The 16,924-nt window shown below is 42.0% G+C and overlaps 2 protein-coding genes across 5 annotated transcripts in view; one reads left to right on the plus strand and one right to left on the minus strand.

The window, feature by feature from the left end:
- Nucleotides 1–14,895, minus strand: part of COL4A3 (collagen type IV alpha 3 chain) — a 148,613-nt gene extending 133,718 nt beyond the window's left edge. For 2 of the 3 annotated variants that reach the window (XM_050752307.1, XM_050752306.1), the window contains exon 1: nucleotides 14,652–14,876. In XM_050752307.1, the coding sequence (XP_050608264.1) occupies nucleotides 14,652–14,738 (87 nt within the window). In that variant the 5' untranslated portion in view covers nucleotides 14,739–14,876. Of the gene's footprint in view, nucleotides 1–14,651 lie in introns of all 3 variants that reach the window. The other variant, XM_050752305.1, reaches the window with a different exon arrangement.
- Nucleotides 14,896–14,996: 101 nt separating this feature from the next.
- COL4A4 (collagen type IV alpha 4 chain) overlaps nucleotides 14,997–16,924 on the plus strand; it is a 156,808-nt gene continuing 154,880 nt past the window's right edge. Inside the window, exon 1 of one of the 2 annotated variants that reach the window (XM_050752145.1) lies at nucleotides 14,997–15,070. The gene's annotated coding sequence lies outside the window, so the exon portion shown is untranslated. Of the gene's footprint in view, nucleotides 15,071–15,251; nucleotides 15,442–16,924 lie in introns of those variants that run through there. The other variant, XM_050752146.1, reaches the window with a different exon arrangement.

Genomic DNA, 16,924 nt, shown 5'->3' on the forward strand with positions numbered 1-16,924 from the left:
AGTCTCCTGCCTTTCCGCAACAATTAGAGAGCACTGGCACCTGCGTGGGACACGCAGTCTTGCTTCCAATCAGCTGGAACCTCATCTCATAAGATTTCAGAGGCTGCCCTGTTCTCAGTTTTTATTGCTTTTTGGAAAGGATTGCTGATCTGCTTTTGCGTAAGATGGCAAAATAAGAATCTAGTCCATGACTGTAAACCTTGAAGCACTGCTACTAATCGCTGACAAGGGCTTGATCTGGGGCATACACTAGAAGACAGTAAAAGCACTGCCCAGTAACTCTACTTGTTGCTTTCTGAATTCATTACCAACATTTTTAAGCACTTTACTTTGAAGAGAAACTATGTTTTGAAGCCACTGAAATCTTACTATAATATTTTCTGGCTCCGTTGCACTTACACATTTGCTTAATATAATGCCTGCAAGTTCATTGTTCAGTACATTTATCAATCTTATTCCTCCTCTCAACTCCGGTCAAAGTTTGCTTTTCCATATTTACCTTGTTATAGCATGCATAATTTTACTATTGTTCTCTGCACATGTATCTAAGCCCCTCACTTGGTTGCATACTCCATAAAGACAGAAGGGATCACATGAGTTTTATAAATCTCCCTTTGTTCCCAGCATGTAGCACTGTAACCATCACATAGTAAGATATGGAAAAGTATTTGCTGCATTGTTGAATGAATGAAACATTCAATATTTTGTCCCAAAAATAACATTTTATTCTTCTGTCAAAGGATTAAAGAACTACTAATTCTTTATTGACTTTTTAGTTTTGGTATCTAATAAAATACCAAGTGTGGTGTTAAGAGCTGGAACCACAAAGATGGATGAGACATAAAAACTGTCTTCAAGGAGTTGAGTAAGGGAAGCAACATGGAAATAGGTTTAACTATTTTTAGATTGCAGAGTCCAGTAATATTTCAGTAAACAAAAGTAATTAGTTGATGCTTTTTTCAAGTCTCATGAGGCATTCATCGTTGATAACCAAAGCATTTTAAAACTCAAATTTATCTCACATATTACTTAAGTACTTAAATGGTAAATACAGTGGCATCTGACAGTCATTTTTAATTATCTGGGAAGTTTTTGGTTGGAAAGGGCTGTGAACAGGCATGATGTCTCATGCCTGTAAACCCAGCACTTTGAGAGGCTGAGGCCAGCCTATCACATTTGAGCCCAGGAGTTCAAGACTAGCCTGGGAAAAATACAGAAACCCATAGTCTACAAAAAATACAAAAATTAGCCAGGTGTGGTGGCAAGCATCTGTAGTTCCAGCTACCTGGAAGGCTGAGGAGGGAGGATTGCTTGAGCCTGGGAGGTCGAGGCTGCAGCGAGCCCAGATTGCACCACTGCACTCTAGCCTGGGCCTCAGAGTGAGGCCCTGTCTCAAAATAATAATAATGATAATTTTTTTTTAAAAAGGAAAAGGCTCTACCAAATATCCTTATAACCAGAAATCCCAATTATAGGCCGACTTTCTCCACTAACTTGATGAACATCATTGGATCAGTCTCTCACCTATAAGTCAAGAATGACACCCAGCACTTTGGAAGGCTGAGGTGGGTGGGTCACCTGAGGTTGGGAGTTCGACATTAGCCTGGCCAACATAGTGAAACCCCGTCTCTACTAAAAATACAAAAAAAAAGTAGCTGGGTGTGGTGATGTGTGCCTGTAATCCCAGCTACTCGGGAGGCTGAGGCATGAGGACTGCTTGTACCTGGGAGGCAGAAGTTGCAGTGAGCCAAGATGGTACCACTGCACTCTAGCCTGGGTGACAGAGTGACTCTGCTTAAAAAAAAAAAAAAAAAGAAAGACATTACCTCATCATCTAAATCAGACATTTGGTAAGAAAGCATCTGCATACATAATCATTTAAAATATGAGTTTAATAAACATCTGATTGTATGGAACTCTAAATATAGTATACACAAACTTCTTTCTTTTTTCTTTCTTGTTTTTTTTGTTTTTGAGACAGGCTGTCACTCTGTTGCCCAAGCTGGAGCCTCCACTCTGCAGGGCTCAAGCGATCCTCCTATCTCAGCCTCCTGAGTAGCTGGGACTACAGGCACGTGCCACCACGCCTGGCTAATTTTTAAATTTTTGGTAGAGAGAGGTCTTATTATACTACCCAGGCTGATCTTGAACTCCTGGGCCTGGGTAACAGAGTGAACTTTTTGCCCCGGCCTCCCAAAGTGCTGAGATTCCGGGTGTGAGTCAGCATGCCCAGCCTGATGTTTTTTCCCTTCTTCACAATTGTATGAATAGAAGATTTGTTCTTACTGTATATCTCAGCAACCTCAGCATACAATTTTTTTCCTTTCCTTATTAAGAACTTCCACTTTCTCAAGTAAAGGATGCACTTTACGGCTTTTCTTTGGCATATCCCAGTGGTCAACGTTACAAGTCTTGTGTTTGGCACCATCGTTGAGTAAAATACGAGCCATTTGAACACAAGCATTGTGATACTGTGATGGTCACCGTGATAACCCAGAGGGTACTCAGTGACTTGCGGGCCGGGAGCATAGACAGTGTGGATCTGCTGGAAAAAGGGATGATTCACGTCCCGGTGGGACACGGCAGGATGGTGTGAGATTTCATCATGCTACTCAGAACGGCGCACAATTTAAAACTTGTGAATCGTTTATTTCTGAAATTTTCTACTGAATATTTTGGAACCCATTGACCACAGGTAACTAAAACCCCAAATAGCAAAATAGCAGATAAGGGAGGACTACTGTATTTCTAAATACATAATTGGAAATGACCAAAATGTTCAATAACAGGGCATTACTTACATAACTTATGGTACCAATCTACAATAAAGTTCTCTATAGACATTTAAAAATAGTATTTAGAAAAATAGGCCGGGCGCGGTGGCTCAAGCCTGTCATCCCAGCACTTTGGGAGGCTGAGGCGGGCGGATCACAAGTTCAGGAGATCGAGACCATCCTGGCTAACATGGTGAAATCCCGTCTCTACTAAAAATACCAAAAAAATTAGCCGGGCGTGGTGGCGGGCGCCTGTAGTCCCAGCTACTCAGAAGGCTGAGGCCGGAGAATGGCGTGAACCCGGGAGGTGGAACTTGCAGTGAGCTGAAATTGTGCCACTGCACTCCAGCTTGGGCGACAGAGCAAGACTCCGTCTCAAAAAATAAAATAAAATAAAATTTTCACCAGTCTGTTGTTAGGAGGAAAAAGCAGAGTGGGTAAAAAAAGTATCTGGAAGGAAATAAATCAGCATGTTAGCAGTAATCCTCTTTGGGTAATATGATTATAAATAGTTTTAATTTTTATGTTTCTTTTCATACTTGCAGACATTTTCCAAATTTTGTACAACACATTTAACTGCTTTTAAAAAGCCAGCATGCAAATTCTTTAGCTTTCCCAATATCAGCATAAACAAACAGCATAAAATTATCCCATCATCCTGGTTCAACAAAGAAAATAAATATCTGGTCTTGTTGTCTCTCCAGACAAACTTTGTCATTTGATACAGAGAAAGAAGATTGCAGATTTTTCAACTTCCCACTTGTGGAACTTTTTTCCTTGAGAAGTTCATGTAATAACAAAAATATCCCGGTGGGAAAAAAAAATCCAAGGACCTGACTGTTTTGTCTATGTAACGATAAATCTCTCAAAGTTTCTAAATACACTTGAACTCATTTTTAAACACGGGGATCACTTCTCTAAGAAACCAGTTTGGAGAGACAATCTAATTAACAAACACGGATCTTGAAGATTGAAAATGGAAAACTCTTAACTTACCCTAAAACTACTACTAGAAAAATAAAAGATTTTTATATGGCTGTGTTTCAAATAGCTCTGAAGGTTACAAGTTTTAAAGTCATGATCTCACTGCAATAATTAATACCAAAATGCTGAGAAGATAAAATATTCTTTAAATATACATGTGTGTGCAAATTTATGTGTACACACTCCTATCACACATATACAATACCAACCATGGTATGTGGCAGTATTTATTTTTATACCCTAGAAAAATGCAAGAAACATTTTTGATAGTCTGATATTGTGTGTACTAAGCACTAGAAGTGGGGTGGATTTTTAACCTTTCATATGTACATAAATGATGATCAAATTAATGGCACCAAATCAATTAACCGGGACAGACTGAGCAATTGCCATGTTGATGTAGACTAGTTCTCTTCCGCTCCTCTTCTTCTGAGGAGCTCCTCACTACTTCCAGGTCCTTAACTGGGTTTCATCTTTCTCTGCGCTAACGTCCTCTCTGGCCTGGTCCTGTGTCAGCTGGGATAAGGGCTCTTGGACCTAGCTTGGCATTCTTCCTCCGGGCTGCACATCCACATTTGGCAAATTCACACCCATCCCAATGAGATTGTGTCCATCTCCCTGTGTCCCATCCCCCACCTCACCTGTAGCAAAATACTCAGCATATTCCTTCAGGGCCAGGAGTTCCCTTTGTGGTCAGTAAATACACTCAGCTTTTAACATTTCATGTTATTTCTTTTTTTCAAAAGCTCTGTTGGTCTTGGTTTATTTTATTTTATTTTATTTTATATTTTATTTTATTTTTTGAGACAGAGTCTCGCTCTGTCGCCCAGGCTGGAGTGCAGTGGTGCAATCTTGGCTCACTGCAACTTCCACCTCCCAGGTTCAAGTGATTCTCCTGCCTCAGCCTCCTGAGTAGCTGGGGTTACAGGCGCCCGCCACCACACCTGGCTAATTTTGTATTTTTAGTAGAGACGGGGTGTCACCATTTTGGCCCAGCTAGTTTCGAACTCCCGACCTCAGGTGATCCACCCGCCTTGGCCTCCCAAAGTGCTGGGATTACAGGGGTGAGCCACTGTGCCTGGCCTGGTTCTATTCTTTGACAACACAGAAGTGGTAAAATTGGAAGTGTCTGGCCTCTCTCCACCTCTGGGAGGCCCTGTCCTGGACCACATCCCTCAGTGCTTCACAAGGTTGTCACCATGTCCAGCCTTAGTCTGCTTCCCTGACCACCTCTACCTAATGTTAAAAAGTCTCCTTCTCCATCACCACATCCCATCCTCTCCTGCAGCACCACAATCTGATGTTACACATTTGTCTGTTCACTGGGCTGCTGCCTTCTAACTCCATCATGGCTGGGGATTCAGACTGTTTTGTTTACCAATGAGTCCCAGCACCTAGCCCAGTGCCTATGTCTTCTATCCTAGGGTCTGGCATTGAATAGTAATGATAAGAACATAATAGTCGCTAGGCCAGGTGCGGGGGCTCACACCTGTAATCCCAACACTTTGGGAGGCCAAGGCAGGCAGATCACTTTGGGTCGGGAGTTCAAGACCAGCCTGGCCAACATGATGAGACCCCCTTCTCTTCTAAAAATACAAAAATTAGCCAGGTGTAGTGGCAGGTGCCTGTAATCCCAGCTACTCAGGAGGCTGAGGCAGGAGGATTGCTTGAACCTGGGAGGTAGAGGTTGCAGTGAGCCGAGATTGCGCCACTGCACTCCAACCTGGGTGACAGAGCAAGACTCCATCTCAAAATAATAATAATAATCGCTAGACTAAAAACGCTGGATATGCATTCTGTATCAGGCGCTATATGGAGCACTTTTGTCTGCTATAAATATGTTGTCATCATTTTCAGATAAGAAAAACAGAGACCTTTTCGGAATTTACTTGGCCAATGTAATACTAAACCTCTTACCCTGTCTGGATGCTAAAGATAATTTAATTTCTAGTTTAAAATGAAAGGCAAGGTGTGGTGTGTTGGTTTTCAATATATTTCCCTTGCCCCATTCCTTTTTCCAATTGTTTTCCATTTTGTGATGTGTTTTCAAGTTTTCCTGTACATAACTTACAATATTACAATGCTCGTCAAATTACAATGCTAATTTGTATAGCTTTAAACACTGCAGCCAAGGCCAACTATCTTAATTTTCTGGAGAAAAAGATGCACAGATATTTAGGCACAACTCAGCCTGATTTTTTGCCTTCAATTAAAGTGTTTCATTTTGACAAGTATTTATTTCTTATGGGAAATAACTAGATAAAGTCTATTCTCTCCACAGAATGACAGTATCACCTCCTCTCCTCTGGATGCCACTTACATAGACCCATGCTGTCCAGGACGGTGGCTACATATGGCTATAGATGCTTGAAAATGTGGCTCATTTGAATTGAGATGTTCTGTCAATAAGTACAAAGTACACACCAGACCTTGAAGACTTAATAGGAAAAAAAAGTTTGTAAAATATCTCATTAATGTTTACAATAGTGATTACATATTAAAATGATAATATGACAGATGTATTGGTATAAATAAAACATATTAAAATTAGTTTCACCCATCTCTATTTTTTAATGTGGCTACTAGAAAATATTAAATGTAAAATGACATATGAAGCTTGTAGTCATGGCTCACATATATCTATTGTATAGCATGGACACAGATATTTACCTGAAGTTTTGTAGGTGTGTGGAAAACTGTTGCACTAATATAATTTAATTTAGTCTTGGTTAGGAAACGGACCTGAAACCGGAGGCCCTAATTAGCATTTACATGAGGAACACCTGGAAGAATGGAACGGCTGACATGGCTACTTTGAGAAAACCAGAGCCAGGGACTACATTTTGGGAGATCAAGGTGGAACCTGGAGTAAGGTGCTTTCTTACTAGATTTCTTACTAGATGGTACTTAAATCGTCACCATAAAGTGAAGCTTCTGTCTAATCTTTTTTGCTAAGAAGAGCAAAGAGTTTTCTGTTGTATTGAAAGGTTTTTATTAATAGTTCCTAATTCCCACTGATGTCTAACACTGAGAATTTTTATTATAGAAATGATATTAAAACTAACATTTTAAACTGTGATTGTCACAGGTTAAGTTTACCCACTGAGCTTCCCTTACTTCATTTAGTAGCTTTGCTTGAACTCATTTTTTTTCAGTTAAAGACCTTTAAGAGCTTCTTTATGTTTGTAATAAATCTTGAGACAACGGGCAGAATGTTACGGACTGAAAGTTTCTGTCCCTCTAAATTCCTAGGTTGAAGCTGAAGCCTAGGGTAATGGTCTTTGGAAGTGAGGCCTCTGAAGGTAATCAGGTTTAGATGAAGTCACGAGGGTGAGGTCGTCATGATGGGATTTGTGCCCTTATCAGAAGAAACCAGGCCAGGTGCCATGCCTCACGCCTGTAATCCCAGCTCTTTGGGAGGCAGAGGCGGGTGGATTACTTGAGGTCAGGAGTTTAAGACCAGCCTGGCCAACATGGTGAAACCCCATCTCTACTAAAAATATAAAACTTAGCTGGGTGTGGTGGCCTGTGCCTGAAGTCCCAGCTACCGGAAAGGCTGAGGCAGGAGAATTGCTTGAACCCAGGAGGCAGAGGTTGCAGTGAGCCAAGATAGTGCCACTGCACTTTAGCCTGGGCAACAAGCAAGACTCCATCAAAGAAGAGGAAGAAGAAAGAAGGAAGAAGAAGAAAGAAGAAAGAAAGGAAAGAAAGAAAGGAAAGAAAGAAAGAAAAGAAAGAAAGAAAGAAAAGAAAAGAAAGAAACAAACCAGAGCAGTAGCTCGCTCGCTCTCTTTCTCCCTACCCACCCACCCCAACTACCATGTGAGGATACAAGGAGAAGTCAGCAGTCCGCAAGCCAGAAAAAGGGCCCTTACCAGCACCCAGACATTTTGTTACCGTAGGTAGCTAGTCAGGCATGAGCAGGGCAGGAGAGGGCCCCTGCCTCATCAAGAGTATCAGGCAACTATCATATGATGATCAGGCAGTTGTTGAACAGGCTTTGTAAAATAATAATTGGTTGCAGCCAGTGCCAGGGAAAGGCAGTCTCCCAAGAAATGAAAACACCTGAAGGTGGTGAGCAGCATCTTCCCGATAAGATCTCAGGAATTGGGAAAGTGGGCTCAAGCATGCACATTAAGAGGCAAAATGGCGGAGTTTAACTGGCATATGACCTTCCAGGCACATTGCACCGGTAAAGGAAGAACGCCTCAAGTGAACACGCATACAACGCCAGTGAACACACTGTGCATGCTCCCCTCTGAAGCACTGGCAGGTCACTGCGCATGCGGACAGCCCATCCCAAGGGAAGAATCATGAGTGAAGGGACCCTGGCTAGACCCCAGAAGTATGCCAATGTATAAAACCCTAAGTTAAAGGTGAAACGAGGCACTTGCCTTTCAAGTTGCCCGCTTGGCCCTCTTCCAAGTGTACTTTGCTTCCTTTCATTCCTGCTTTAAAGCTTTCTAATAAACTTTCACACCTGCTCTAAAACTTGCCCTGGTTTGTGGCGGGCTCCCAAGTGCCTAGGCCATGCCTTACGACTGCTGCCCTTACCGTTTGTCATATGATGACACTTGACTACATACGGCTTTAGAAATAAAATAACCCTCATAAATACCAAAAAAAAAAAAGAAAGAAAGAAACTTGCCCTGGTTTCTCCTTCTGCCCCTCAGTTGAATTCTTTCTTCTGAGGAGGCAAGAATTGAAGTTTCTGGAGACCCACACGGATTCACCACCAGTAACAATTTGGGACCCTGATCTTGGACTTTCCAGCCTCCAGAATTGTGAGAAATAAGTGCCTGTTTAAGCCACTCAGTCTATGGTATTTTGTGATGGCAGCCCAAGCTGACTAAGACAGATGCCAACAGCTTCATTCCAGAAAACTACACACATGCGGATTTTGCTCCGTCATACACATCAGTTATTTAAGATCTCAACTTTCCTGTTTAGAGGTGTCAGTAAACGTATGGCCATAGTGTACATGTCTTAGGTGGACTCTCACAGGCGCCCACTCCTGTGTTAGCTTCATTTATACCCTGAGCATGGCATACGAATTTACGTTCGCTATCTCAAAGTGTGTGAATCTACATATATAAAGTTCAGAACAGGCAGAACCAAAATATAGCACTTGGAATAAGTATTTAGATGATAAAGGCATTTTAAAAAGCAAGGAAATGATTATTAGAAGTCAGATTCTAGTTTCAGGGAAAAGAAAGGGGACTGTGGCTGAGACAGATGCAAGGGTGACTTCTGGGTGCTAGCAGTGTGCTGTTCCTTGACCCGAATGGTCTTTATGTGGGTATTCAGCTAATAAGCCATTAAATGCTACATTTGTTAATTCACTGTTCCGTATTTGTTCCATATTTAATAATAGTATACGTTTTGAGAAGTCATTTTGACTAGATTTTATCCCACAGCAATACAAGGATGGTTAACTATTTTTAAAATAAATTAATTTGCTACCTTGACTGACTAAAGAGTATATGATTTTTCTTAAAATAGATACAGGTGAAATAAATGATAACATTAACATCCAGTCATTAAGTAGAACGATGACAGTAATATTAGGGAGTGAAACTCCCTAAACTGATGAGAATTATTAAAACTCTATAGAAAATTTCTTAATAAAATATTAAAAATATTTCCTTTAACTTCAGTAATGAGACAAAAATATATACTATTACTGCTTTTATTTAGCATTGCCCTGAAGTGCTGGTGATATGGCTTGGCTGTGTCCCCACCCAGATCTCATCTTGAATTGTAGCTCCCATAATTCCCATGTGTTGTGGGAGGGACTTGGTGGGAGATAGTTGAATCATGGGGGCGGTTTCTTGTGGTAGTGAATAAGGCCCATGAGATCTGATGTTTTTATAAGGGGTTTTCCCTTTCACTTGGCTCTCTTTCCCTCTTGCCTGCCACCATGTAAGATGTCCCTTGTTCTTTTGCCATGATTGTGAGACCTTCCCAGCCACGTGGAACTGTGAGTCCATTAAATCTCTTTTTCTTCATAAATTACCGAGTCTCGGGTATGTCATTATCAGCAGCATGAAAACAGACTAATACAGCTGGTCAGCACAGTAATACAAGGGAAAAAAAGGCAGAAAGGTTAGAAAGGAAGAAAAACTAATTATTCACTGACAATGTGATTAGTTACATAAAAAAACTAAGAGTATCTACAAACTGTTAGAAATAATAAGAAAATTCAATAAGATTGCTTGATCCAACATCAAAAATTAAAAAAATCAGTAGCATTTCTGTGCACCATCCATGTGTTTATACTTCAGCAACAAGCAGTTAACCTACCTATATGTTCAGTGCAATACCAATTAACATCCCACAGGAATCTTTGATGGATCTTTGATGTGCAGATGCTAAAACTCAGCCAGAAGAACAAAGAGGAAAGAATATCTGTCATAAATTTAAAGAATAATAATAACGGGGATAGCGGTTCTATCTTCTACTTGTCCTACCAGATATAGATTTAATGTAAACATAGTGATCAAAAACAGTGTGGTATTGGTGAAGGGCCAAAAAAAATTAGACCAATGGAATAGAGAGTTTACAGATGGACCCACATATAAATGGTATACATGTTTGCAGCTATAACACTGCAAAACTTTGAAGGAAAGAATATACTATTTGATTTAAAATGCTGGGACAATTTGTCATCTACAAGGAAAAAGATAAAAGTAGATCTCATAAGCAGAAAATAATTCCATGATTAAGAGATCTAACTGGAAAAGAGTTAAACTATGAAACTTTTTTTAAATGTGGGAGAACATTCCTATAATCCCAGGAAAAGAAAAAAAATGTTTGACAAGGTACAAAAGACAAAATGCCAAAAAAAAAAAAAAAAATCAGTTTGAGATTATAGTGAAAACAGTATTATACATGAAAGCACTAACTCAAAGATAAACCAAAGATTGGAATAAAATATTTGCTATACACTTTAATGACAAAAATTTTATATCCAAATATATAAATAACTTCTAACTAATTAGCAACAAAAAGGTGAAGTTCACAATAGATAAACAGGCAGAAAGTTGTACTATGCAGTTCACACTGAGGGAAATATAAATGGCCAAGTAAAATACGAAAAACTTTACAAACTCACTAGTCAAAACAAGATCTCATTTCACACCATTAACATCTAAGCACACCAAGCTTTGCTGAACATACAGGGAAACAAGCTTTGCTGAAGATATAGGGAAACAGGCACTCTGGTACATTGTTGGCACAACCCTTTTGCAGATGAATTTGTCAATTCCTAATATATTTAAATTTGTTTTCTCTATGAACTTAGGAATTCAAATTCTAGTTGTCACAATGGTGCATATATCAAAATATGCCTTGCAACTTTATAAAATGAAAATATAAAGACAAGCTTACTATGTTTAGGAAGATGGAAAAATAAACCATACTTTATATAGCTGGATACTAAATACTACAAATACATTGTATCTATATGTACCAACATGGATAAAATTCAAAAACATAATATGGAGTGATAAAAAATAAGCTCCAATAGATATGTATAATGTGAAACTATTTATTACATCTGAAAGACCACAAAACAGTAATATTTATTTTTTACAGAGAACACACACACACACACACACACACAATGCAAAACTGTGCAGGTAAATTACATACATAAACTTTTTGGGATAAAAGAGGGAGTAAATCATGTGTGTATGACTTTCTGTATTCAGATTTTTTTTTTCTTAAAGATAGAAATCTGAGAACAAACAAGTCAAAGTATATTAATACTTGCTTAATCTCAGGGATAGATAAATTGGTGTCTGTTCCATTACTTTTTGTTTTCTAATTTAACTGAAAGTGCTTAAATTTGAAAATGAAGTCTGACGAGAAAGCATTCTCCCCAAATGCAGGTGTTTTTCAACTTTTAATACTTGCTTCTCATATTGTTGCCCTTTCTGGAATGCTAAGGCAAGAAGAAGGATAAACCATGATGTCTTAATGTGTGAACATCACCTTATCCAGAAATCAAAGACGGGGCTTTCTATACCTCCACTCCCAGGTCTGTTGCCTGAGACAACAACAAGGTGACTCCCTGTCTCAAGTGGGTGAGCTGGGTCCTGACAGTTATAAAACCTGGGGATGCGCTGGGCAGCCAGCCTGGAACTGGATGCCTGTGCAAAGCAGCAGAGATATTTCATTCTGGGCACATCAGTACAAATTGTGTGGGTGGAAAGTTCCACCCCGTCTAAACAAACTTAGCATGTAGAGTCAACACCACTGCTATTTCCCTGTTTTGAGAAACGCTAAAGTAAAACTGAAGAAATTTAGAGCGAAACACATCCTTAACTAGAGTAGAACAAAAATAATAAAATATAATGGCTCTAAAGTTACATTTAACTCTCACTTATACATTGTTTGGCCCATGCTATGTTTTTGTGAAGTTTTGGCTTATTGCTAATATTTAGAATTTGGGAAGTTTCTAATAAACACTGGATTCCCAACTTCCCTCTTGAAGTGATTCTGGCACAATTGGGCTTGACTTCTAGCATGTTAACAACTAGGCTCTGAAGATTGTCTCTTACCCCATTGCCTTGCTCCTTACTTCACCTGCTGGCCCCATTGGGGTTTCAACTCTCTCATTTTACAGATGAGAAAACTGAGGCTCAGAGTGGTCAACAGCCTTGCCCAACAGCAGAGTTTCTCTGTGAAGGGAGCCATGTTGGTGCACATTGCCTGATTATCAGTGAATGCTGTGATTCCTTTTTCTACAAGATGAAGGCACATTTCATTATTTTACTAGCATATTCTCTCTAACCCGGCAGGTACACTGGAAATGATAATCCTGAAAACTTTTTAATGAAAGACTTACTTCAAGTGATGAGAAAAACAATACAAATGGATTAATTTCAGCAAGAAGTCACCAAGATGTGGCCGAACTCAAAGCAGTAAAGTTTACATGTAAAAATAATAAAGGAATATAACAACAGAATTGAAAAATGGTATAATTAGAGTTTGCATGGTCCCAAAGCATTACTTTTTCAGACTGATCCTTACACAAGTACAATTCTTCCACCCCTTCCTGATCTCATTCCTCTTCCTCTAAATTCAGAAACACGTGCAAACCCTGCTCTGGATCTCTTCTCCAGGCTTCCCCACAACATACATTTCCTTTAGGATTTTGCTTTTTTGGATTTATTTGTCCTGGTTCAAGCTGGTAGATAATCCCCACTGACTTGCATGAGTTTTATCTATCGTGCCCAGCAGCATAGATTCCCTGGACTGGGAATTCCTAATCTATGCAAAGTGCATTTTTGTTAGAACCAGCTACATAAAGAGATGACATGGATCACAAATGTCCTTTAGAATGTGAAATAGTGAATAACCTAAATGTAAAATGATAGGGAAATGGTTCAATTAACTTTGGCATATTGTGAAGAACTATGCAACAAAGCAAAAACAGGAAGATCTTAAATACTGACATGGACTGTTCTACAGGTTGCAAAGGAATACAGCACGGTATCATTTATGTTAAAAAGCCAACAAAACATACATAGTTTGTGGGTTCATATATGTGTGTGTAAATGCATGGAAAGTGTTTGGAAAACAACATGAAAGTGGTGAAAGTCGATACCTCTTGGAAGACAGGGAAATGGGGAGGGGCATGGGGGTGTCGGAGAGGGCTTTAGTTTCACCTGTACTGTCTGCAATGTCTTCATTTAATTTAAATAGGAAAAACTTGGATGATATGTGACCATAGGTTCTAAAATTCTTTGCATGTAACATATATAAATATTTCTGTGACCGTTAATTTCCAATCATAATCTCAATAACATTTGTAAAAACATCTGCTCATCCTTGGAAATGAAATTTCCTATGCCACGTTATCACACAAATTAACTTTTTAAAGTGTAAAAATAACACAAAGCATCTGAAAAGTTAACTTTCACAAGGTAAAATCCAGTGCACACATGGACGGTGCACAGAAATGCTACTGATTTTTTTAATTTTTGATGTTGGATCAAGCAATCTTATTGAATTTTCTTATTATTTCTAACAGTTTGTAGATACTCTTAGTTTTTTTATGTAACTAATCACATTGTCAGTGAATAATTAGTTTTTCTTCCTTTCTAATCAAGTAAAGTTTACTTTCACAAGGTAAAATCAACGATCTGCTCTAGGAGGCACAATTGTTTCGAGGACAATCAATTTCTCTTTAATGGCAAAGAATAAGGAATATGGCGCGGATTTAAATAAATCCGGTTTCACTCAAATTCCAAGTCAAAAATCAAAGTAACAGATTGCTTAATTGATTCTAACCTGAGTTCGATTTCTAAGGTGCTCTTAATTTTTCAGTGATAGCGTTTGCTTTTCCCAACAATAGCAAAGGAAAACTGGAGGGCAAGTTTTGCAAGGAAGAAATTGAGCCCCAGAGAGGTCAGGATTTAGTGCGAGGTCCCGGCTAGGAAGAGGCGGCTGGAACTCCCTGCAGGTGTCTCCTGCCAGCCCTCTGTGCGCTCGGCCAAGCTGCTTGATTTGATTCACCAGCGTGACACCGTGCATCTCCACATCCGGTATTCTCACGTATCATCCCTGGCGATTACCTATGCGTCTATTTTTTAATTTACTGACCTCTGGAGGCCTGTCCCCGCCGTCTCTGATTCCTAGGCACTGGACAAACCCCCTCCTCGCTTCTTCCCCCTGCTCCGCGCATTCCACCTGTTCCGGGGCATCCCCGCTCGCTTGCTCCCTTCCGCACGCTGCCTGTCCCGGGACCTGCGTGAAGCCCGCAGCCCCGCCACTAGTCGGGCAGCTGCTACACTATCGCGCCGCTGCGGGTGGGGCCAGCGTGTCCCCCGGACGCGGGGAGGGGGGATGGAAGTGCGGGGTGGGGGTCGCGCAGCCCCCACTCACCTTGCTGGCCGTGGGCGCCGCCGCCAGGAGCACCAGCAGGAGCTGCAGCAGGAGCACCTGCGATCTGGGCGCCGTCCGGGGGCTCATGGTGGGCGCGCGCTCAGAGCCCGGGCGAGTCCGGGGACTCGCAGGCTCTCAGGCCACCGCGTCTCCTGCGCAGCGCGGCTCGGGGAGCCCGGCTGGAAAGCTCGCCTAGCCACTCGGCCGGGGCGGGTTTTGTAGGGCTCGGTCGCACGGTTCGTCCCTCCCCACCCAGGCTTTTTGGTTGTGGCTCCAAGGGAGGGAAGACGTGGCTCAGGTCCCGCCCTCGTACCCCCCTCCCTCCCAACTTACCAGGCAGTGTCCCTTCCACCCGGGCATCGTGCCCAGGAGGCGAGAAAGGGCTGGGCGCCTGCGGGGCAGGTGGGCGCGGATCCAGGGTAAAGGGTTAAGGAGGTGATGCTCCCAAGGTCCGGGGGCCCAGGCGGGGAAGTGGGGTGCGGGTCCGAGGTGGGGAGTTTGGGGGCGTGCGGTGGGGCGGTGGCTGCGCAGGGTGGAGGGAGTGGCCAGCGGCCCTGCCCAGATTAAGCGGGAGGCGCGCCGGGCGTCTGCACTCAGGAGGCCCTGCTTGCTCCCCGCGCCCGCGGCGGTCCGCGTTCCCCGCCTCCAGCCCGCCTCCAACTTGCAGCCGCCGGGCTTGGCTGCGAGAGTGCCGCGAAGAGGCAGCGGGGCGCGGGTGGATTGGGGCTGGAGGTGCGCGTCCCGTGGGCCGGCAAGGCGGCAGCTCCCGGCGCTGCGGGCGTCCCCACAGGTAAGGCTCCCATAGTTGGGGCAACCGCTGTCCCGGGGCCCCTGCACCTGCCTGGGAGGGGCAGTGGAGGGAGCGTGGCATTCAAGGGGTGGTGGCGGGCCCGGCTGGGGAGTTGTGGCCCGGGGGTCACCAGAGGAGAGCTCGTCTGGCTCCTGGGCTTGTCTGTCTGGGCTTTAAACTGGGTGCTGTGTGTTTTGATTAATTTGGAGGCTCGAGTTACCGGCCTGGCAGTCGGGGCACTCCAAAATGCCAAGAGAAAGAGGCAGCTGAGGAGAAAGAGAAAGCCCATCTTATTCTCCGCTGAGTTGAACTGCTTTTCAGGCCAAATCTTATCTGCGGAAATGCAGGGCAAAACAAGACCCAGCTCTGGTCAGGGTGCGCTCTTCCTGGGGGTGGCCTGGGATGCAAATGTGCCAGGGCACCGTCCTCCAGCAGGCTCTCGCCGTTTCCTGTGCTAGGGACCACACTGGCTCTGGTAAAGCAATTAGACTCCTTCTCTGAAGAATGCTGTGAAATGCATAAAATACAATTAAATCAGAATCAGTTTTATTGGAATGCAATTATGGAAGCCCTCAAGTTGTGATATAGTAACTAACATAGGTGCATCATCATTATTGCATTAAATAGCTAGCTTTAACAGCAGGCCAATTAAGCAACTGTAATATCAAAGTAGTGATGACCGCAAATGGTATTTTGAGATAATAGCCCAAACTGAAATGTAATATGAAAATACCAGTGGGTGCAAACTATCAAGAACTGCCAATACTACTGTGGTCTGTTGCCTATGATCATAAGGGAGGACATGTTGAACTTCTGTGACATGTTACTAAAAATAAAGATGCAACTTATTTTCCTATGTAAGTTTCCTATACAGATCACCTGAATTCCATCCTCAGGTTAAGAATCTTTGCTTTGGAACAGTGTTGCTGATATTTGCTGCAGTTGGTTTCAGACAGCAAGTATGATCTATGCAGTTGGTCACTGATTGTAGGGAACCACTTTCTTGCAGTTAAACTTGGGGTCTATTGGTGTCTTAGACCTTTGTAGCCATGCAAGTAGGCAAAACCTTAACAGTGAATGAAGACACTCCTCCCATTCCTTTTATTTTGACTATAGCGTGAATCTTACTGTCTTCTTTCTGTCTTTTATGCCAGTGATTCTCAACTGTGGTTGAGCATTAGAATCTTTGGGAGGATCAAAAAATATTGATACCCAGACCATTCCAAGCCAATTTTAGCAGACTCTCTAGCTGTTTTAAAATGTCCTGTACATTGCCATGCACAATCAAGTTTGAGAGTTCCTGTTTTCACGCACATGTTGAATTAGGATATATTCTTAATAGAATAATAAAAAGCACATATATTAAACTCTTCATTACAACTTGGGAACACTGCGGAATGTATGACCATATCGCAGATGTTGCAGTGTGGCATGCAGTAGCTTCTTTCCATTGGTAGGGAAGGTTCTTCTGGAAACTTCTGCC

Source organism: Macaca thibetana, chromosome 12 (assembly GCF_024542745.1).
Source record: "Macaca thibetana thibetana isolate TM-01 chromosome 12, ASM2454274v1, whole genome shotgun sequence".
Classification (NCBI taxonomy): domain Eukaryota; kingdom Metazoa; phylum Chordata; class Mammalia; order Primates; family Cercopithecidae; genus Macaca; species Macaca thibetana.